This window comes from Aythya marila, assembly GCF_965140915.1.
Source record: "Aythya marila genome assembly, chromosome: 3".
Classification (NCBI taxonomy): Eukaryota; Metazoa; Chordata; class Aves; order Anseriformes; family Anatidae; genus Aythya; species Aythya marila.
This window is the reverse complement of record NC_139044.1, coordinates 7,242,894-7,266,064: the sequence shown is the minus strand read 5'-3', so window position 1 is coordinate 7,266,064 and position 23,171 is coordinate 7,242,894. Positions and strand designations below refer to the sequence as shown.

General features: G+C 34.8%; 1 protein-coding gene across 9 annotated transcripts in view; it reads right to left on the bottom strand.

Annotated features, from left to right (window-relative positions):
* CCDC88A (coiled-coil domain containing 88A) overlaps positions 1 to 23,171 on the bottom strand; it is a 76,829-nt gene that overhangs the window by 7,048 nt on the left and 46,610 nt on the right. For 4 of the 9 annotated variants that reach the window (XM_082757444.1, XM_082757436.1, XM_082757438.1 and 1 more), the window contains exons 16-32: positions 20,164 to 21,234; positions 19,535 to 19,662; positions 15,959 to 16,100; positions 15,082 to 15,258; positions 14,316 to 14,477; positions 11,777 to 12,054; positions 11,412 to 11,555; positions 10,219 to 10,405; positions 9,704 to 9,849; positions 8,960 to 9,052; positions 8,550 to 8,764; positions 4,553 to 4,636; positions 3,325 to 3,528; positions 2,938 to 3,009; positions 2,303 to 2,389; positions 1,871 to 1,951; positions 143 to 408 (exon numbers count right to left, since the gene is read on the bottom strand). In XM_082757444.1, coding sequence (XP_082613570.1) covers positions 143 to 408; positions 1,871 to 1,951; positions 2,303 to 2,389; positions 2,938 to 3,009; positions 3,325 to 3,528; positions 4,553 to 4,636; positions 8,550 to 8,764; positions 8,960 to 9,052; positions 9,704 to 9,849; positions 10,219 to 10,405; positions 11,412 to 11,555; positions 11,777 to 12,054; positions 14,316 to 14,477; positions 15,082 to 15,258; positions 15,959 to 16,100; positions 19,535 to 19,662; positions 20,164 to 21,234 — 3,537 coding nt within the window. The remainder of the gene's footprint in view (positions 1 to 142; positions 409 to 1,870; positions 1,952 to 2,302; positions 2,390 to 2,937; positions 3,010 to 3,324; positions 3,529 to 4,552; positions 4,637 to 8,549; positions 8,765 to 8,959; positions 9,053 to 9,703; positions 9,850 to 10,218; positions 10,406 to 11,411; positions 11,556 to 11,776; positions 12,055 to 14,315; positions 14,478 to 15,081; positions 15,259 to 15,958; positions 16,101 to 19,534; positions 19,663 to 20,163; positions 21,235 to 23,171) is intronic. The other 5 variants (XM_082757439.1, XM_082757440.1, XM_082757441.1 and 2 more) reach the window with 5 other exon arrangements.

Here is a 23,171-nt window from a genome sequence, read left to right as displayed (position 1 = left end):
GTTTATCAGGATACAGTGCACACTACTACTAAATACAGGCATAACCAGAATCTCTACGAAGTTTTAAAGCAATTCTACATGCTTTAAGTACTCTATTCATTCTGTAGCCATACATGGCGTAGGAAGTAATTTTTAAACTAACCTCGCTTGAGGTACTTTTGTTGCTTTCTTCTAAAAACTGCTGCAGGGTAACAACTTCACTTCCAGGAGAACCGTTTTTGATCTGTTTTCCACGACTATCCAGTGTTTCAGGCGTTCTTTGCTGGAGCACAGGACTAGACCTTGTATGACCTTTCAAATACTGAATAGGACTGCTGCTGCTGCTAGACCAAGCCTCATGTTCATGTAGCAGACTAAATTCTCCACTGCTGTGACTCTGCGGCCTGCTTTGATTGTTAACCACACCTGCTTTTGGAGTAAACAGTATTAAATATCCAATAACAGAAGCATATGAAAGCTGTTAGTATAACTTTACCCAAATTTGAACACTTTCACATTCAGTTAAAGGCAATTCAATTTAGAATATTAAAAAAAAAAAAAAAAAAAAAAGAAATCTAGTTGTCTTATATTGCTCAAACCAAATATGAGTACAATTTCACTCCCCTGATTTACCTCTTACAGCTTTTTCAACGTGACAGAATAACTTTTGAATAAAAACTACCTTTCACTTACAACGTGAACCCCTATCTACATAACATTGTATTCTGTGAGGCCAAATGTATGCCTCCATTCTTGTTCAGCGTGACTGTGAAGTACGCATTTTAATGTACTATAAATGAGTTTTACATTAAATGAAATAAAAAAGATGGAATGCAAAACAAGTATTGTCTTCAACATAGTTCTTCAACAAGAACAATTTTAGAATGTTCCTTCTCCAACAGTTTCTGCCATTACTTCTAGTTTATTACAGCTGTTACATGAAGAAGGCATGTGGCATTAAATGCACAATAAATTCTACAACACCATTTCTGCTTATTTTTCAGTAATTGCCAATTGCTTAGAAAATGCTGATGAAAAAATCAAGTATTCCTACTTCATGTTACTCCTATGAAATGAAGTGAAGTTTGAAGAACAATAAATTGTTTACAGAAGTAATTTCTAATACTTTATATGAACTAGGGCATGGAGTACCTTAAAGAATTCTTTGTAAAAGGGATTAATCAAACAGACAGAAAATAAATGACTAAAAATCTTAAGCTAGCATTCACCTCTCAATTTCCAGACAGATATTGTTTAAAAAATGTAAATCACAAACATAAAATGGATCTCAAATTGGCAGCATTTTACATACAATGGTCTCCAAGTAACAGTAATTTTTAAAAAACTTGTTGAATGTCTATTACAAAAAAGTATGTCAAGGCTAATAATATATGATTTAGCAATATTTTCTAAATTTCAAGGAATGTTATTAATCTTTTAAAATAAAAACATAACCATTTGCAGGACAGTGTTACACAGACCATTTGTGTGTTTTGTGTTGTATACCATACGACTTTACAGCAGCAGTGCACAGATGTTTGGATGCTAGGAGAAAAAGCAGAGTAACTTCTCTGTTTAGAAATACAAGATTTTAACATAATTTGAGGGGGGAGTTCTTATTCTGCAAGACTGTTACTTGGTAAGCTTTGGCTCAAATAGTTTGAAAGTCACATCAGTATCATCATTTGAAAATCTATTAAAAATCTAAGTTCTAATACTTGTATTCTTTCCTAATTTTGGGAACAAAGACTGCGGTATAAAAATGCCTAAACAAAAAAGCATGCTATGTTTTTTGTGTTTTTTTTTTGTTTGTTTGGTTTTTAACCCATATAGACAATCCTACAAAGAGTAATGGAAATTAAGCATGTATGTAAATTCACCTACAGCATACCTTTGACTTCATGGAGTGAAGCATTGTTATTGCTATTGCTAGTGGATGTTCTGCCACTATCAAGGCTGGCTGGTCTGGAAGCTAAATGGAAAATTAGGAGACACCATGATGAATAAAATTTTAGCAGATGACACGGTACCTTTACATTCTGATCACAGAATGCTCTGAGGCAGGAATCATGCACTATTTCACAGGCTGAGCATGCCCATTGTCAACAAAGTGGTTTCTTACAGATCAGAAAGCGAAGGGATTTCCAGGCAGTCCAAGAGGACACTTTAGAAAAGGGCACTACAGGAATAGTAAGGTACAAGGGAGAGGAAGAGAGAAATAGAGTGTACATTTAGAATTGAAACAGATTGGTTAGTGGGAAACCGGGATTTTACAGATGGAAGGAGTAGCATGCAGAAAGTTGCTTGTGATTAGGTCACTTACAACAGATTTGGCAAGGAACCTTGCACATTGTTGAAATGCCACGAACAGGAGGAACAAGAGCATCTGCACAGTTAATGTCCTGTACTCCTATCCAATACAAGGGAAATGCACTGTTATTATCTTAAAAAATGTTTATTGCTCATACTAATTTCAATTATTTTTAGAAGAGTTAAAGCTTCACTTATTACAGCTTTCACTTCATAGCTTTGCTTGAAGGAACATATACTGTATTTTATAAAATCACGAGATGATAAATTTACATTTCACTGAACAATAAACATTGGAAAAGCTGGCCAGATTTCATTTTTTTTTTTTTTTTTTTAAGATTGGAATTGTAATAACTGATTTTATTTTACTATCAACTCCAAATACATTTTTAAAAGGCAAAAAAATTTGATCCTGTTCAGATGCACTTCATAAATACTTTCTACTAGAGATATAGAATATCTGATAGTATTTAAGAAGAAGAAAAGATAGTACAAGCAATAATCTGAAGAAATGATGCTATACATTCAAGAGGTACGCAAATCACAGAAAACATGCTCACTCGTAATTAAACCATTCACGTTTTTTTAGACCTCATTCACATTCACATAATATATCCTTAAGTCATTTAATTAAAATTCACATCTTACCATGAACTCTTGATCCTGTACTAGAATCATCACTAATACCTTGTGGACTTACATCTTCAAAGGATGTAGTATCTATACACAGAGACATAAAAGCAGATGTAAAATAAAATAGATTATAGGCATATTTATTTCATTGTCTATAAAATATATTAAAATAATCGTCAGAGTTTTATTTATGTAACATTCTGTAGGAATAGTCCTGAAACATTTTGTAATTGCAGTTAATAAACCTGTTCAGTATCTTATCACTGTAACTCAATTATTCAGGTTGCCTTTTTTTTATTATATATTTTCATTTTGTAGAAAAAAAATAAAGTAAAATGAAGATTTACAGGAAATTGCTGTTACACATAGACACATCATGGTGCAAAAAGCTTCTACCTATACCTTTATTATTTAGCAACTGCTTGGATCTGAAGCCTGTAGAAGAGTTGACAGCTGCAAAGTTGATAGCTGTAGTAGAGAAGGCCATAGCTCCCAATTCTTTTCTCCTTTTACCCGCAGATATATCATCAGGACCCTCCAGATGCTCAGAACTACCTGTCCATTGTCCTCCTGCTAGGACCATGGACTGCACCAGGTCATTCATGGCTGGGATGCAAATGAAAGCAAATGATCAGCATGGTCAATGTATTTGCTTTTGTTCTTATCTTGTATTGCAAAATGTTTTGACAGTTTTCTAAGCATTATAGCATATAGAATACTGCAAGGTACAAGCACAAGATCATCCATGTTATAACATGCAATCAGCTCAATGAATGAGAAGTGTTGTAAGTCAGAGACTTCTCTGAATTCAGTATGGTTCTTTAAACTGATTTTATTAGGTATAGTCATCATGCTTGTGCTGCAATGATATGCAATATATATGTTAGAAGCCTTGATATACTGTTTGCAATGATAAGATGGAATGAATAAGGATAAAACGGGCAAGGTGCTAACACAACTATGTCAACAATGACACGGGATCCTTGAACAGTGCAGGTTACTGCAGGGATATTGTATTTTACATAACAAATAAAAAGATCTGAAAAAGATGACTTCTGATGATATTCACCTTTACTTTGCAAAGACAGAGAAAATTATCCACTACTCTTGAAAAAGTAAAATAAAGTAAAACAAATCAATACAACATTTTGGCAACAACAACTGATGAATACTTGAAGAGTGACAGACCACCATACAGCCTTGCACTACTTTTTCTACACTTTCTTTAAACAAAAAAATTGCAGCAGTTTTTGAAGGCTTATGAAATGTGTAATTTAGAACTACTAACATTAACACAGTGCACTGTAAATTTATATACACAAATGTGTATATAGACAAATATGTATACAAATACATGTAATCACAATGCACTGAATATATATATGTATATGTGTGTGCTTGTGCATGTGAATGTGTGGGTACATGTGTGTGCACATATGCACATATATAAGGTATTCAGTGCCAAGGTTTAAAAAAAAGAAAAAGCTCCAGCTCCTTTTATAGTAGCAGGACTTGCACATTGCAAAATAGAAGGAAAAATAAAGCGCAGTCCAGGGAGAGGTTAGTGAAAAATTAGTAATGGAAGCCAGTGTAGCCATTTAAAAGAAGCTGAACTGTCATAAAGTCTTACACATGGAGCGACGGTAGAAGGCCTTCATTTTGTCTTTTTCCTTCGGTCTGTTCCTCAAAAAGGGCAGTCTTTTCAGTGCAACCACTTTTATGTCATAGCATGAGGAAAAACGGAAACAGGGAAATGAAAGAAAAAAAGGGAGAAGAACAGATGGAAGTTAAATGTTGAAACTAAGGACAGAAATGAATGTCTGAGTTTAAGCTATGTATGCTATGCTAAAAACTATCACTCTCATGCTTCTGTGTGACAATGAAATATGAAAACTACACCAAAATATGAAAACTACACTATGAAAACTTTAATATACTAAGAAATGCACCGAAAATAATGGTGAAGAGTGTAACACAGTTTGAAAGTCCTAACTACCATCACAAAAAACTAAACGCAAGTGCTTTGCAGATTATAAAAATTGGCTCTAATTATTTTTACTGTGAAAAATGTATTTCTTGAACGTAAAGAAAAATGTGAATCAGAAAAAGTTCAAAATGAAAGTAATCAAGTATAAACTATACTTTAAAATACGAACATTTCACTGTTTTTGAGACTAACTTTTGTAATTTTTTGCCCACTGTCTACAGCAGGAAATAATCTTCGTTTGTTGTATTTTTTCTCATCACTAATTTTGATCACTTACTGTCTTCTTGAAAAATTACATGGACCTCACACTCAAATAACTATGTTTACTTGCACACTGATTTCAGTATTTTACTGAAATATCTGTAAATCAAATCAAACCTGTAATTAGAAAAATAAAATAAAAATGTGTTGGCAGGAATGATATACACCAAATTTTTGACTGGAAGAATACCCAAGATTCAAAAAAAAAAAAAAATAGCAAAAGAAAATCCAAATGTGAGTGTTACTGTTATATTTTAGGAAGGATAAAGTAAAGTTAAAACAACATAATTATAGGAGTTAAAATTTTAAGTAGTAATAAAATATGGGGAGTGGGAAATCACAATTAATCTTGTCCTTAGGTTCAGCTGTTCTCCATTAGTAACTGATTACTGGCAGACACCTGCATCTGGAAGCATCAGATAAACGTGTCAGCTGACTGTGAAGTATACAGGAGCCACATGCAAAAAATTAGGATATAAAGATCCAGGAAGAAACAAAAAATGGAATTATTGAGAAAATTGTATTTATGCAAATGTGAAAGCAGTGTAGAACAATCTGTCAGCCCAGGAGCTGCTTATTTTACCTCCTTGAAGTGACTTTTCAGGACGCATGCTTTGTCATTTGCCTTTGTTTTCTACTCAGCCAACAGCTTGTTATACAGCCATTTCGATTTTACACAGGAGTACATATATACATATACATTTACAAGTGCACATGAACTACCTAGAAACAAATACCCCTCTCCATCACATTATTCTGTGTTAGCACTTAGAACAAGCAGACTACAATGCCCTGTATTCTTCAAGCAGCATCCAGTAGTCCAAGTCAAACCACAGCAATACCATGCTGGGCAGCCCAATATATTTCTATTACTTCCACGAGGATGCGATGTGTCTGCTACTGGTACTATTAAAAGACGACAGGCTTAGTAACAGCCTTAATTCCTTGGAATGCTGTTGACGATCTGAAACACCTGAAGTGGAAGCTCACAAAAGTAATCCGTTTTTCTCCACACAAAAAAAAATTCCACTTGCTTGCCTTGAGTTTTCTATGCAAAAACTCAGAATGGTATCCATCCCCTCCAAGAGGAAAGGCTCAGCAGAAAGCAGATGTCAGATCCACAGTATTCAGCTGATTCAATCACTGAATGCAGATGTGAAAAGCAAAGGTGAAATTCTGCAGTCAGGAGCATCCAGCATTCTCACTGCCTGCAGGATTTTACCAGTGCTGCAAATGTTCCCAGCCATACAGGCAGCCCCTCATTTGAGAGTACCTCTGGAAACAAAGAGCTTCAAGCGCTCTGTGAGCAGATGAAAATCTCAGGTGCTGTCTTCCTTTTTCAACAGCATAACCTGATCTTTGCACCAAGATCACCTGTCTTTCTAAGAGAACAGGTCTTTTGAAAACATCTGCATGAGAGTGTCCTGTATTAGGAAAACACTCTGTCTCCACTATCTGCAAAAGAAAAAAAAAATCTACAGATGTCACATAGCTAATTATTTGTCAGTTGTGGTAGCAGAGCAATACATTTGGATATCTGTATCTCCTCACCTCCTCTGACAGAGGGTAAGGAATAGGAAACCTGTATGTCAAAAAGATCATTAGAGGACAGAGAATAACAAAGCTTTTGAGAGCACCACTGATTTGTGTCACTGGCTGCAGTCTGGGGAATGAAAATTACCTTCTCTTGCTTCCTGAAGGATATAGGAGGATTTTCCATCTCAACAGTTCCTGCTGGGACCACCTCCATTTGCAGACACAGATGATTAGTGTGGACCAGAACCTGTCCCTTCCCTTGGTGCAGACTGCCTTCAGTCAGTGTGAAAAGCTACAACACCTGAGTAGTTGCTTAGACAGGAGGAAACTTCCTTTCTTATAGTAGTTTGTTTTTTTTTTTTTTTTTTTTGTGGAGGCCACTACTTAGAGAATAGAAAGTGGCCACAGTTTCACAGTACTTAGGATTTACAATCATTCTAAAAGAAGAAATAGACTGCAAAATGTGTGCCACTACTGGTTCTTTTCACACTAGTCCTAACTCCGTGAGACACAGACTGTCTCAGTAAGATAGTCAGCATTGAACTGGCACCTAATTTATCCAAATTCTATCCAAAAATATGGTTTCCGTGGTGACGTGTAATGGACGAAAGTTGGGATTCAGAATTAGACCAGCCCTTCCAGTTTGCGCATAAATACATTGGGATTAAAAGGAACATCAACAAGGCCCATACAGTACAAAATTAATGAGGTCTGAACAACTTCAAACTTCTTTTGAGTGTTAGCCACCGTTAACTTCAACCTTGGCTCTAACAAGAGGAAAAGTGCTTTGAGTGTAGCAGCAGCATGCCCAGCTGCACTCTACAAGGTCCCAAGTATCAGTGCAAAGAATATTGTCACATAAAATCATCCTGACCATAAAATCGTTGATGCACCTGACCTGATCCAAAGCATACACACTTGTAAACATCCGCTATAGCTTCAGTCACTCCTGAACTTCACAAGACTTCCAATTTACGTTCCAAAAGCCACAGTTGTGTTTCTTTATTCAGAAATACCTGTTCTGAATCTTTACCAACCACCCTTAGGCTGAAAAATGTTAAGCTCCCCAAAACTGACAAGTTAGCAATGAAAGCAATAGTTTACCCTCAAACTTAAATTTTATTATTTAAAATAAATCACAAATCTGATTTAAAGTTCCCCTGAAATAGTGCTCTTAGATGCCTTAAAAGTTTATGTAGTAACCTTAAAAGAAAAAATACACCATAATAGCTTTAATCATTTTTAATACAGTAAATTCATACCTGGCTCAAAAATATTGATCTGATGTCTTGTGAAACCCAAGACATAAAGAACTTCCTATTGCATATTCAATATCAAAAAACTTCATCACTTATTTTTTGTGATGCTGGAGAAACATCTTCAGACAGAAGATCTGTTTAGGATCTGAAGGATGTTAGCACAGCCACGGCTTGGAAACCACTTTTAAAGACAAGGGGAAGGATGCATGCTGGGACAAGAGGGAGAAACAAAATATGGTGCTTGTGGTGGTATCCGACAATCTATACAAAATTCTGTTCACCTGATGCAGTAACGCTACCTACTTCATCATACCTTAGTAAACATATTTTGACATCTTTATAGCTGCAGAAATGCTAAAAAAAAAAAAAAGATAGCATCTGCCCATACACTCGAGTCTGCATGAAGTCAGTATAAATTTGTCACTGATGAGAAAATCCAGGCTCATTTCCTAAAGACCTTCAGAATTAACTGTAAAAAACCTCGAGAACTCATAGGTTTTCTCAGCACCTTTTTATTTTTAAATAAATAAAAAAACATTTAGCTGAGAAGTATTAAAAGAGAATAAATGTTTTGCTGTACTCACTACTACTCTTTTTGGTTCCCAGGGTCTGGCCATCTTCAAGAGAATTTGAGCCCACTGAAGAACTATCTTGACTGTCCTGGTGGGGCAGCTGAAGAAATCCTTCACTGGATTCTGAACGGGTAGGTGTAAGGGTCACAGATTTCAAACGTTCTCGATTAGCATCCTTCTTGGATTTTATCAGCTTCTTCATCTTCAGAGCAATCCAGTTACCCCTTCTGTTATCAATAAGACAATACATTTATTGCATTTATAATACATTACTTAGGTCTTCGTACTTTTCCTAATTTGTATGCAAGAACAGACATGATTCTGCTCCTCTGAAGTTGAACAAAATCTTGTCTTTCAGCCAGAACAGAATGGGTAATCGTGCTTTAGATTTGTGTTTATTTTTATACAATATTCATCACTACCTTCTTGGTGGAGATGGCTCATAAAATTTATACTGATCCATTATCTTCTCTTCCAATTTCTCCTTCTGTCGCCTTAATTCGTTTAGCTTGTCACTGTAAACAGAAATTAATGATAATTTATGTTTGGAAAATGTATACGTAACATGTGAGTAACATGATCCTCTGGATACGTTACTCGAAAACTGTAGGTTTTATGAGAAATTCTTCCGTAACAGCTGTTTCTTATTTGAAAAATCAAGAAAGTGAGATAAAGAAAACAAGCATTCTTCTGTTTAACACCACAATATATCATTATAAATATTTCCACTAGCTTTGTTTATTATACAACAGAAGTTTGCCTTTTTTTTTTTTTTTTTTTTTTTTTAAAGTAACAATGTGCACATTGGCTATACCAGCATCATTTACACAAGCATATTTTCTCTTCTCTCAAATTCACTAAAAGGGTTACAGTTTTCAAACAAACCTATCATCTTCAAATGGGGAATAAATAACATTTTTATTAGGCATTTCACCAATAATGAATGCAGTGGCACTCATCTTTCAGATTTAAAAATAAAATGCTCTTAGTTTTAATTATCTGCTTTTCACACATAATTAGTTATTTTAAGAAAAGAAACACATGCTACTTCGGAAACATTAATTTCTATATACAATGAAAGTGGTTGGTTTTTTGGTTTTGGTTTTTGTTTTTTAATATTATGTAACTGCCCTAATCACAGTAATTTAACTGTTTTTAAAACTCACATGTACTGCCTTTGCTCTACATGGAAGAGATCCTTGCTTTCCATATTCTGCTCAAGTAATGTTCTATTTTGTAGCATTAATGTCTGAATTTGATCTAGTAGATGTCTGTTTTCCTCCTCCAGATTTCCTTTAAGCTGGCTAAGCAGCTGTTAAAATAAATGAAATGGTATGTACGTAAGTATATGTGAACATATTTCATATACAGATTATATTATCAAGGAAACTTAGGCCTACAATGTATTTAGAAAGTCAAATCAAACAGAAAACTTAACAAAATCATGACTCAGTGGGTAAAATCTTCTTTGATGCTTTAAATAACTTACAGTTTACCTAACACAAACTGCAATTTTTTTATGGCATATAAAACAGACAAATTCATTTGTCTTCAGACTCACGACTTTATCTATAATCTAAATGTCAAATTCTCAAGCACTTCATTTTTTATGAATCTGTAAATAAGCTTATACAAACATCGCAACAATACCAGTCCTAAAAACAGGATAATTGTCACGTACCTCACATTGGTTATTTAATTTGGTAGATGTAATATCCAGTTGTTGGTACTGTTCTCTAAGTTTAGAAAACTCAGCTTCTAATCGCGTTTGTTCTAGTTTGGAATTATTCAATAATGTTTTCAGATTCTTATGATCAGTTTGCAGAACTTCATTCTCTCTCAAGAGTTGACTGTATGTATGAGCAAGCCTGGAATTAAGAGAATGTAAAAGAATACACGCATGTAAAAGGAAAGGTATTCATGACCCCACACTGCTCCTGAAACATGAAACTTCCAGACTTTGATGCTACTTCACAAAATACACATAAGAATTTCTTGGTATCACATGCTGTAGGTAAGTTACCTGTAAATCTAAAATTCCTAGGTATGTATCAAATCTTTACCCAAGTATGGGTCTTCAGATTTTTAAAAATAATTAGGATTTCTAAATGTGGACATAAAAACTAGTTTTAAGATGCCACTTTTCAAAATATGAAGATCTCACAAAATAGCTAAGATTTCTTGCCAACACAAAATAGTAAGTAAATAGGAATGGTCCAAATCTTGTTAACTTTATAAGCTGTGTATGGACTCTTAGGTTCCCTTTGCTCCTACCCAGCTCTGGCACGTCCATTTCTAAAAACAATTTCCAGTTCCCACTAATTCTTCTCATACAACATCACAGGCAGTAGACATTTCATTGCAAACATCCCTGCCAGATTAACAATTCTTAATGCCTCTTCTTCAGGTGGGTAAGTATTGTACTATGTAAATAGTAATAGTAATTTCAACCAGACTATTTAGGGCAAGCTGTACCTCAGTAGTAGGGATCAAACTGGCCTTCACCATCCACAACACTCAATTTCTACTCCTACCAGCGTTAACCAGTCATTCTGCCTCACACAACTCACAGAGAATGGCTTGCTCCGTCTACAGCCCACATCCACACAGCACAGTGCATGGCCTGGCATTCTTAAGATGCTATGTGGAATTCAGTATAGTCAGCATGCAATAATTATGCTTTATGGTGTTCGTTTTTTGTGTTTTTTTTAAAAACTGTTCCCTCTTCAGTTTTCCTAAAGTAATTATACCATAGAACAACAGAGCATGTTTCTGTAAGGTATGGATTGTTAATATTCTGGGGCACAGCATCAGGTTTCCAGACACATGAGAGGATGCAATGCTTGTTTAGACTGCACCAGTGTTTTGCTTTACCTATCATTTTCATCACGAAGTTTCTTATATTCTACTGCTACAGATTCGTGTTTTTCATTTTGCTGAAGCATTTTCTCCTGTTCTATCTTGAGCACTTTCTCCAACTCTTCCAATTGCACTTTCTGTTTCAGCAACTGATTGTACCTGCAAACAAGAATTGTATTTACATTTCTTTTTTTTGGAACAAGAAAACATGGAGTTTTTTTTGTTGTTGTTGTTGTTTTTGAAAATGTGATCTTTCAAAGTTTTAAGATCTTAGTGTTGTATTTCAGGAATACAGATTCTATTCATCATAGGTATACAGCATTTCTTGCTGTTTAGTGAGGATCAGTCTTCTAATTATAGTCATGCATATTAGTATTTACCTATCTTCTAAGTCCTTATGTTCCACCTCCAGATTTTTGTGTGCAGATTTAAGACTTCCATGTTTAGCAATCAGCGATTCATACTCAGAAGCTTGGCGCTCATGTAGGTGTTCCAGTTTTTCATGATCTTTGAGAAGTGAATCGTACAAGGATTTCAGATCCTCACGATCCTTGAGCACACATTCGTTTTCATTTTCTAGAGCAGACTGTTGGATCAATAGTTGAGCATTCTGATTCATAAGAGATGTACTTTGAGAATTTAGGGTGGAATTTTCAACCTGCAGCCATAAACATTTGACAAAAGTTGCACATTAATTTCATAGACTGAATCATCTTGTCTGTATCATTCTGTCGAAGGATTTCTTGAATGATCAATTCATTATCTCCGCAACCTTCTAATTACTCCATTATCTGAAAGCCTTGAATGGAAACACTTATTTCTTATATCCTTACAGACAACTCCAATTTGTACATGTTGTTAGATCTAACAGAAAGTATTCCTGTGGAAGAGTACCATTTCTCTAAGAGTTATGTCAGAACATTATTTACATCCATTAACACATTCAAGCTTTCAAAATATGACATATAAAAATCTTTACTTGCGCGCTTCTAGAAAAGATTAACATCATCTAATCCTTGGATATCTTAAGGAATTAAGGATACCTGACATGTTTGTCATCTGACCTGTAATAGTCTAGTTTCCTCCTCTTTCCTATTCAAAAAAAGGAGAAAAAAAAAAATCAACTACTAAGGCTTCTAATACCCTCAGGGTATCTGCTAAGGAGAAAAAAACAACAAAACTATCACTGCAATGCATGCTGTTACTAAGGAACAAATCCCTTTCTGTTGGAACTGTAGCACTCTTTGCTACAATGACAAAGCTGAACGTTTCACTGGAAATGAAGTAATGTCTGATGGCAAGTGTATACTGTAAAACTTCAGACTGAATTCCAAGTTCGCTTTAGTATAGAATTCCCAGTCACCCTTTAAGACATCCTTTCTCTTGTTTGTTCTTTATGGGTATCAGGAAGAATACTAGAATTACAGTTGCCTAAAAACAGCCTTGACATAGTCTATGTAGACTTTAGTCTTAGTTCACATTTCAGCTTTAGTTAACAGTCACTCTCATTTTCTTGAGCATACTTCACCTTTCATTTTGATTTAGAGTTAATAGAGAGGTGTCTTGCAAGTGGAACTCCCTTTCTTGGACTGCTGGGTGCAACATCCTCCTGTCATCCCCAGCAATTAAAATTACATTGTTTGGTGAGATTCACCACACAAAAAAAAGGCAGAAAATGCCTCTCTTTCTAACTCATTGTCCCAGTACTTTGACTTATCTATGGTTGTTTTATTCTCCAGCTTTATCAGACAGGAAAGGCCTCTGCTATTATGCAATCCATGAGGCAAAAAGCAAACTGCCCTAAGATATTCCTACTATTTTGCCAAATATAATTACAAAATACTCAAAGAGTTCTGAATCCCAGATATATACCCTCATCTGTCTAGAACAGTCAAGGATGCCCATGTCCACTACATTTTTAACAACTAGATGAGGCACACTACGTGCACAAACGTTCTGTTTTGTTCACAGGCTTGCCAGACACAAAGGGGAGTACTGTGCACTAATTAGATTTCAATGTGGTAGATAGAAAGTGCATCTGTGGTACAACTGGGTTCTGCTTTCCAGCAAGAGACAGAAAGATGACTTGAGGCATTCATGAAATGCATTATTTGTTCACCCTTTTAAAGATTCCTTCACTCATGGCTGTCTATTTTTCATCATTTTTGGCATTTTGTTTACTATTTGTGCTGAACTGTGGATTTCGTATCTCCCCTTTAAGTATTCTTACAGCTCCAAAAAGGATTTGATTCATTAACAAGAATATTTCATTTATCAGAGAAAAAAACATGCATTTGACACTGTTGAAGCATGAAGGATGATATATGAATTTTGGCCACGATGGCTGGAAGATTCTGCAGGCAAACATTTTTATAATTTCCACGGCCACTCGTTACCTTTTTTTCTACCTCTACATTATCTGAATTACATCTTTGCATATTTATTTTTATTCAATTTTCAACCTTTTTACCAACACTGTGTAATTACTAACATCTTGATTTTCCTTTTATGTATGATTTTTATCTATTTATTATGATATCTATAAAAATAGACAAAATAGATTTATTAGTCTCTTTGGAGGTGCTAACCGCTTTCCTGACCTAATTTAGAAATAAAAAAGAAATTGAAAAAAAAATCTTACAAAACTGGGTACCAGTCTTCTTTACTCCTGACTACGAAATCAAGGATTTAAATAGGATAAACACAAAGGATTAAAGCAACTTCTGGAAATTTTATTCTTTATCAGCCATCACAAAATATTAGGCTGCTCGTAGTGCGGATTATTTGTATGTTACTTCCTCTTCCGTGTCTGTACCAGAATCGAAACATGATTTGTAGCATTTCTGTTAGCTTTAAAACTTTCACTTGAAAAAACATTAAATTAATTTTGTATTTAAAAATAAAATATTATAATATTACCTGAAGTTTAGCATTTTGAGTTTGTAGAGTTGTATTTTGCTCTTGTAGAGAAACAGTCTGTCTCTGAAGTGCAAGAATCTGAGCCTGCAGATTACTATTCTGTGTTTCAAGCTGCTTTAATTGTGTTTTCAGTGCTTGTTTCTCTGCCTGCAGTGTAGCATTCTTTGAACAAAAAAAAAAAAAAAAAAAAAAAAAAAGAAAACAAAATTTGAGTTCATGGCTGTTTACTGAACTTCAGGTAGAACTGCTTTTCCAGAACAAATAAAGCAGCATGACAGCATGACTTATGCTACTATGATTCTTTATGCTTTACCTTCAGTAGAGAGAAAGGATTTAAAATATTCACAGTTATTTCCAGAGGAGAACAAACTGTGTCACCTTATATAACAACGTAACATATAATGATACTGCTATAGATTGATTTAAAAAATGCGCAAGTAACATTAGACCTATGTAGAAAGAGTAAAGAAATCTCAATTACTAATGTAAACAAAGATTATATAAGAGAGATTTGTGAGGTATCTGTGGATTCAAAAAGTCAAATCCAGGTTTATATTTTTTCCTTTTAAATACCGGTCAAGTGCTTTATGGCATCTGTCAGTGCAGAATCCAGCTGTATCAAACACTGTATTTTATACAGATTATGCTTAGTCTATAAACTAGGTCATAAATTGCACACCTCCTTAAGAATATTCTCATTCGTATTACTGGAGCAGCTCACAACAATACTTAAAATCAGAATAATAGAAAAAGCACATCATCTTACATTCCTTTCAACTTCAATTAATCTATCTTTAACTTTCAGTAATTCTCTAGTAGTTTCCTGATTTTCTTTCTCCCACTTATTGACAGACTGATTCTCTTCTCCACTTCTTGGAGGAGAATTCTGAACCATCCTTTCCTCTTCTTGTCTTTGTTTGAGGGCTTCGTAGTTCTTTTTCACCTAAAATTATTTAGAACAACTTAGATTAGGTTTAAAATTTTCCATTTTCAACATCCTATTACATGACCGTGACACTTTTCAGAGAACAGAAAGTGCAATGTGTACATATCTTACTGTATTTGTAAAATTGCTTTCTGTATATGTTTGATGAGATGATGTACAAGTAACACATGGCTACTTGTAGCTTAACCATAATAAACATTTAAGACAGGTATGACTAGGAGACCAACAAAGAGGCCTCTAGTCTGTATTTTACTTTAGTGCTTTCAACTGTAACCCCGCAACTTTTATCAAGTCCTACAAATCAAGATTGTTTTTTTTGTTTGTTTGTTTGTTTTTTTAACCACTCCACTCAGGCTGTTTAAGGCAGACCAGAAAATGTGACTTACTAAATAATGACTATTGTTGGCATTCCACAATCAAATAAACTTCAGATTATTAATCTACCTGACATATTCAACGACCATTGAATCAGCTCCACCACACCTTTTCATGTGATTTCAACACCAGGCCTGTATTACTGAAGTTTTAAAAAGCAGTCATACTTTTGCCCTGCTTTATATTACTCTACCCCCCCGCCCTTTTTTTTTTTTTCTCTTCCCTTTCATTTCTTAAAACTAAAAGGTCAAGCAAAGTATAGAAACAACAATAGCTGATATATGGATCATTTAATCTTACAAAAAAATGTCATTCTCCTTACTGTTTTAAGCTCTTGACGGAGTTGCTGGTTTAAATTTGTTGATTCTTCTAAACGAGCCTCCAAAGCAGCAATTTTTTCTTCTTTTATTTCAAGAGACTTCTTAAGTGTGGATTCTAATTTTGACTCCAGAAGCTTGTACCTACTGATCAATGACATCCCAGAAAGAAAGAAAAATAGTATTTTGGAAAATTATTTCAGGTATTTAAATTTTAAAGAGTTCTGAAACAGCAGCCCTAAAGCTACATTCAAAAACACACGAATGTTGACTATTCAAAAGCATTAAGACACCTTGGTATTAATACCAAGTTCTTTTTCTAAAGAAAACAGAAGGCAGCAGTCCAAAACATTTTTTAATCCTTCATTCTTTGAAAACATTAGGTATATAAAAAGCAACATTCAACTACAGCACTAGACTACTGGCTTTATCTGGATCATAAGCATGTGCGTGATGACAGCACTCTTCCTTCTGGCTCCACTCCAGTGAATCCTGCAGGGACCTGAACTAAATTCGAATGTGAAGTATTCAGAGAGCAAGATTTTCATCAGTTTCAATTTCCTGCCTGCTTAAATAGAGGAGGCAATAGGGAAGGAGAAGAACACAGCTCTTTGCAGGTGCATACTCATTTGATGCATGAATGTGCGAATTGCTCACTCGGCCCAGCTGCTGGGATTTTAAGACTGTTACCACTCCTGATGTGTATGATTCCAGTTTTTACCGTATTTACAATATTGTAGGGTACATAGAAAACCTAAGCCACATATTTAGGAGAGAAGTGATAAGGATTTAGAATATATTATTTCAAAGCAGTATCTCCTGAAACTGTCTGTACAATATTCTAATGCATTATTAGTCCTTTAAAAAAAAATTACTTCAGAATTCTACACTCATTCATCACTTTTCAACAGTTCCATCACTGTACACGTGTTAAAAATTTGGAAAACATCCCACTTTTGCCTGCGGTAGGATAAAATACAACAAGCCATAAATATTCCCCTTCCTAATCTCAGTTGCCAAAGAATCTATCAGCTAAGTGAAGAGAATAGATTGCAAGAGACTCCTGAACTGACAATAGCATTAAATCTAGGCAGGAACTGGAGCAGAAGACCAACGGTAAATAGAAAGATGTCCAAAAACATTATGTAGTAGTATGAGAATTCTAGATTTTAGGGTATGAAAAATAATTTTCAGGGATTTAAGAAATACAGGCATTCTACAATCAGTAGAACAGACACAATTTTATCTTAGTGACCTGAAGCATATATTCAGCTGCAAATGAGAAGTTTCGTTACTGCAAAGTTATACACTTATACAGAAAAGGAAAGAGACTAATAGCAGAGAGCCATTCTCCGCCTTCCTTTTAAACACCTGATTATAAAAAATGGTTACACTTCTAATCCCATTAAGACTTGGGCATTTCAAATTCAGGGTCAGAATCTGCAAATCTGTTTGTCTAAAGACAACAGCCATTTGAAAGATAAGACTAAATGAAGAACACCTTGAAAGTAACTCACCAAAAGTGGTTGGCTTAAGCCCCAGCAAAGAGGAGATTCTTCTCAATTTTATTTCTCTCCGAGAAAGAGAAATGGTGCTTTTTAAATTTGTCACCAAAATGAGAGAGAGAGACCAAAAATACACCAAGAAGTGATTTTGGTCATAACGAACTTAGCTTTCTACAGACCTGATCAAATAATTGCTAATGTCTCACCTTTTGGATACATGAAAAGTTGAGAACACTGGAAAGGCAAGATAGTCGCAGAGCACAAATTCACACCAATCAACCCTTCAACTTTTCAAACAAGGGTTTCCCACTCAAAATCCTCCAGCTCTACATGCAGTTGTTACGGGTCAGTCTACATTTTGATTGTAGAAGGGTCTCAAAACAGTAGCTTACCCCAAATTCCTTCACATCTAGAACTATTTGTCATAAGCCTGAGCTGAGAAGCGGGCTTTAGATAATGTTCTGGGTAAGTAAGGTTCAAGACATAAATCTTACTGTACACCTTCCCACCAATCAGCCTGACCAAGGCCAGCAGAAAACAACCCAGGAACAAGTAATATTCATTATATACACAGAAGAAAAAAAAATGCACTAACTCCTTGGAGAGAAAAAAACACCAAAGGGAGTATGTCAATTGAAAACTGTTTACTTGTGTAATTCCCACTCTTGACTAACATGGAATCACACACAGAAATGGAAGAGGTCACAACAGTGACCTCTTCTATGTTAGAAGTTCACTTCCAGTTTATATTTTAATTAAACCTGAATAAAACTCCCAATTCCATGGAGGTAAGATAACTCCAAATTTTCTTCTGAATTACAATTTATAGGTCCAATAATATCATGCTGTAAAATGTGGTGGAAACACTAGCTTTACATGACCCAAAGTCGTAATTAATATAGCTGCCCAAAGCAACTAACCAATGAGAAGTGAACCCAGAACATCTGAATCTTCAGAAGTATAAGCACTTGCAAGTGACTAATGGCATTGCCTGAAATGTAGACGCAGATTCATAAATCTTTTCACAGAGTATAATTTCTAAAAGCACCTTTACAGAATAATGCGTTTTCCCCACAAGAAGTCATACTAGTCAAAGCTCTGAGGGCTTTTTTTGAACTTCTCATCTGTGAGCTGAGAAAGGTAGATTAAAGACCCCAGCAAAAAACAAGAGGTGTCAACAGATTCTCCATACAGGACTTTGGCACCACCTCACTAACACAGCTCTGGCAACATGAAAGGAAAACTGAAGGGAAAAAAAATTAATTTGGTTTTCTTTTGATATAGAAGGCCCCAAATCAAACTACATGTTCACAACAATCAGTGGTAATAACAGATCATGACGCCAGTTTTTTTTTTCCCCCTTCTCCTTTCTAAAAAGGGCACAACTGAATAGCATCATGAAAGAAAGATTGGCTAGACGCCCATACTAATCTGCTTTCCTCCAGTCACAATTTTTCCCTAAATCCCTGCAGGATAAGACAGAACACAACATACAGTAAAGCAAACAGATGTCAGGATAGCAGCTGCTTTATACCGGCAGGTGTGGCAGAGTGATAGAGCCAGTATGAAGTTTTGGAGACACTCAAGAATTGGATACATCCCAGCATGTATAAGAGGGAATACAAGTGATTTCTTTTTTGGTAGAAAAAAATAGAAGAAAATAGCGTCAAGGAAAGCGTGAGAGTTCAAGCTAACCATTATGTGACAAAATTGTAAATAACATTTCCATCAGACAAAAAGAAATAAGCCTCACTACGGGCCTGTTTTCTTTTACTGCTACTGTTCCATTGCTAACTACAATATAAGCTTTAATAATATATTAACTGTATCTACTGACATACATCAAGAAATTTCTTAGTAGTAAGAAGTGGTAATTCATTTCCAGAGACAGAACATGAAAGCACATCAGCTACCTTATTAATTTAAAAGAATTTCAAATTCCATTTTGGGCTTATTACGGTGCATTAAAACCAAAGCATATACACAGTAAGTCTGTAAAGCTGTTTTATTTTTATGAATATAAAAGACCCTCAATTCTATACTATTCCTTGAGTAGACAGGCCTTGACATTCTCACCTGTCATCACTACTCTGTTCATCATGCAAGAGACGCTCTTTGTTTAAGCCTATTTTTTCAAGTTCATGGGCAAGCTTTTCTAGATCATTGTTCATTTGTTGGGTCTTCAATTTTTCACTCACCAAGTCCTTGCACAGAAAAAAAAAAAGCAGTGTTATTATACAGATATAATAATGCAGTCTTAATTTTCTTTGCCTATGTACAAGTCTTCTATTACTATGTAAAATTTAACTGTCATTAACTCTCCTTTCCTTCCAAGTGTTAGCTTTTAGCTAGCATCAGGCATTAAGTGTGATTTCAGCATAGCTCTTTACTCCTTTCCTCTCTGAAGAATTGCCCTGATTGGGTCTTGAGCATTAAGATCAAGGGGCAACACTGCAGCCAAAACAAATACTAAGATGAAGAATATGAAAAACATTAATTTAACAAAGGCTTCATGACTGCCTGTATGCATCCTTACAGATTTAAATGTAATGTGACTGCATTTATTATTATGTATTTATTATTATGTAACTCCATCCCTACTGTAACCACTGAAGACACGAACAGCATACACAGAAGAATGCATACCTTTCCCTCCCCCCCCAAAATACAGATTACATTAAGAATGGTAACTACTTTCTATTTACCTCTCTTAAAGTGACAAGGGTTTTCTTATCAATAGTAGCTCTTTTCACAAGTTCTTTATTTTCCTTTTCTAGTTCTTTCAGGCGAATGCATGACTCCTTATATACAACTATTTCTTTAAATAGAGATTTATTTTCCTTTTCCAGATTGCTTATTTTTACATTGTTTTCTTCTAAAGTACTATCTTTAATTTCTGCTTGTTGTCGAAGTCTTTTATTTTCTTTTTCTAACTGTTTCTTATCTTTTTCCAGTTGAGAAGTCTCTTGTTCTAACAACTTATTCTCCTTTTCCAATTGCTCTAGGCGCTTACTAGAGATTTTCAACTCTTCTAAGTTTTTCTGCAGAGTCTGATTTTCAGACTCCAAATCTTGTAATTCACTTTCTAGTTGCTGAATTTTCTTATTGCTGTTTTCAAGGGCTTTCTGTAACCTTTGGTTTTCTGTGTCTAGACCTTGGTAGCTGACTTCTAAGCGTTCACTTTTCTTAAACGAGGCTTTCATTAATTCAAGGCTTTTTTTAAGTTGTTCCTTTTCACTCTCCAGTTCCTTATTTTCTAATTGTAGTTGTGCCACTTTAATGCTTGTACACTTCAAAGATTCAATTGTTCTTCTTAATTCTAAGTTTTCTTCATCAAGTTGTGAATTTTCCTTTTCCAAGGATTCTAATTGAAAAGAGAGATTTTTTAGGCTATCCAAAGTCTTTTTCAGCTTTCTGTTTTCCGTCTCCAGGTCTGAGTTTTCTTGTTCTAAGGCCTCTATCTTCTCACAAGTAATTTTTAAGTTAGTAATTTTTTTCTGTAATAATTCATTTTCCTTCTCCAGATGATGCAGCTCATTCTCAAGTTCTTCTGCTCTTTCCCCTTTCTCTTTATAATGTTCCAGTTCTTTTCTCACTTGTTTTTTCTCAAATTCAATCTTATTTAACTTACTACTGGTTTCTTTAATAGACTCATGAAGAATTTTATTTTCTTTTTCGATTTCCTTCATTCTCGCTTCAGCGCTGATTTGTGAGCGTTGTCTTAGAGAAGCTACAGTTTGATTCAAATGTTCATTTTCTTGTTCTAATAGCTTAATCTAATTTTGGGGAAAAATGTAAACTCTGGTAAGCAACATGCCAACAAATAACCAATTCCATATATAAACTGAAAGCTACTAAGATTACTACTAAGATTACAACATATTTCCCTTTTACTGTAGGTTTCTTAATAGGATTTTCTCTTCTTACACAACTGATATTTATTTGCAGCCTTACAAACACTGCATACGAACCCAAGTGAGAGTTTGACAGTAAAATCCTAAGTCAATGAGACTCCTCAAACACTTTCCTCTTGGACAGAAGACGACACAGAAATACAACTAACAAAATATAAAACAAAATAAGGCTGTATCTATTTGTTAGCTTTATTTCCTTTTCATTTGTGTTTATTCAGATCTAGTTTATTTTCCTTAAACTCTGTAATTTCCAGAGTGCTCTCCTAGAAACATATAAACAAAAAACAAAACTGTCAAGTTCTAAACCAAACTTCAGATGAAAGGAGGTGAGAGAACTCCAAAAGTATTATTTTTATTTCACTTGAATAAACAGCGCTGATCTGTGGGATATGAAGGCATCCTGATCATAGTAAATCACATTTTGGGAACAAACACAAAGCTACGCTCATTTTTCAGTTAAGAAGGGACATACTGCTTCAAAACAGCCTCCAAAGAAAGTTAATCATTGATAGGACTCAATTATTTTCTTAGGAAACGTATTTCCAGACCTGCTTTAAGGACAAATGTAGCTTTTGTATCTTGATTTTTTATCAGGAAAAAATTTCCTGATTTTTTATCAGGAAAACACAGATCACGTATCATAAGGGGCATTTCAACTGCTTTGGAGAAAAATGAAAGTGCTAGCTGCAATGAAAAACAGCGACCGAGAAAATCATACACTGTTCTTTCATATTTAAGTCTGAATATAGCTATTAATAACAGGATTTGCAATTTGGGTCCTGGAAATGGTCATCTGTTCTAAAATTATAAAAAAGGTGTCTAAGCCCACTTTTTTTTTTTTTAACGGTTCTTTACATGAATTACTATCTTAGTGAACACACAATTACTTTCTATGAATTCAGCTTCCATAATTCAAACTTAAAAAAAAAAAATCATAATCAGTGCCTCCACGTTTTTTGACAAAAACCGAATGTACTTCAGAGCCCCTCCCAAGAAGTTTCAGCATAGGATTTGTAAAAGACACAAAAGATGCTGCTAACCCAGCACAGCTCCTAAGTACATAATTAAAATAGAATTATCCCCACTGAAGTGTCAGTCCTGCATCAACACATTGAAAACACCATGTGTATCCTTAATAGTTGAACTGGGATTTACAACTTATTACAGTATTCTATAAAGTTTTAGTCCCTTTTTCCCTGGAATACACTTCAAATATGATGTCTAAATGTTACGATTACTGTAATAATGAACATCTAAACAAGACAAGCTAGTTTTGCTTTCAAGTTATCCCCACTTGTCTTTAAATGAATGTAAAGCTTCGATAATGAGCATTTTTGTTGTTGTTAGGGCTGGAATTTGATTTTTCTGATTAAATTGGTCCTGCAAAAATTTTCAGAATTTTTACAATATTCGGTATTCCAAAATAGTGTACTTTTAAAATTTTAAGTTCAGCCCAGAACTGTTGATCTGACCAAGAAATATCAGTAGAATTCATAAAAAGATAAATATACTTCTGAACTGAAAAAGCTCTATATTTGTTATGTAGTGAGTGCAGACATCAGTGACATTTAGTACCTCCCAAATACAGCCCAAATCTTTTACAAAGACACAAATTCCTATTTCGGACAACCAAAATAAATTCTGTCATCTACCTGCAAGTCTCACCTAGCAAACATTCTAATGTAAAGGACTGTCAGGAAGGTGCCTCAGATAATTTTGAAGGTAAGTGGCACAGCAGCGGAACAGACAAACCAGCTTGGATACACTGGTCTTTCTCAGGTCCCTTCAAGGGACAGGCT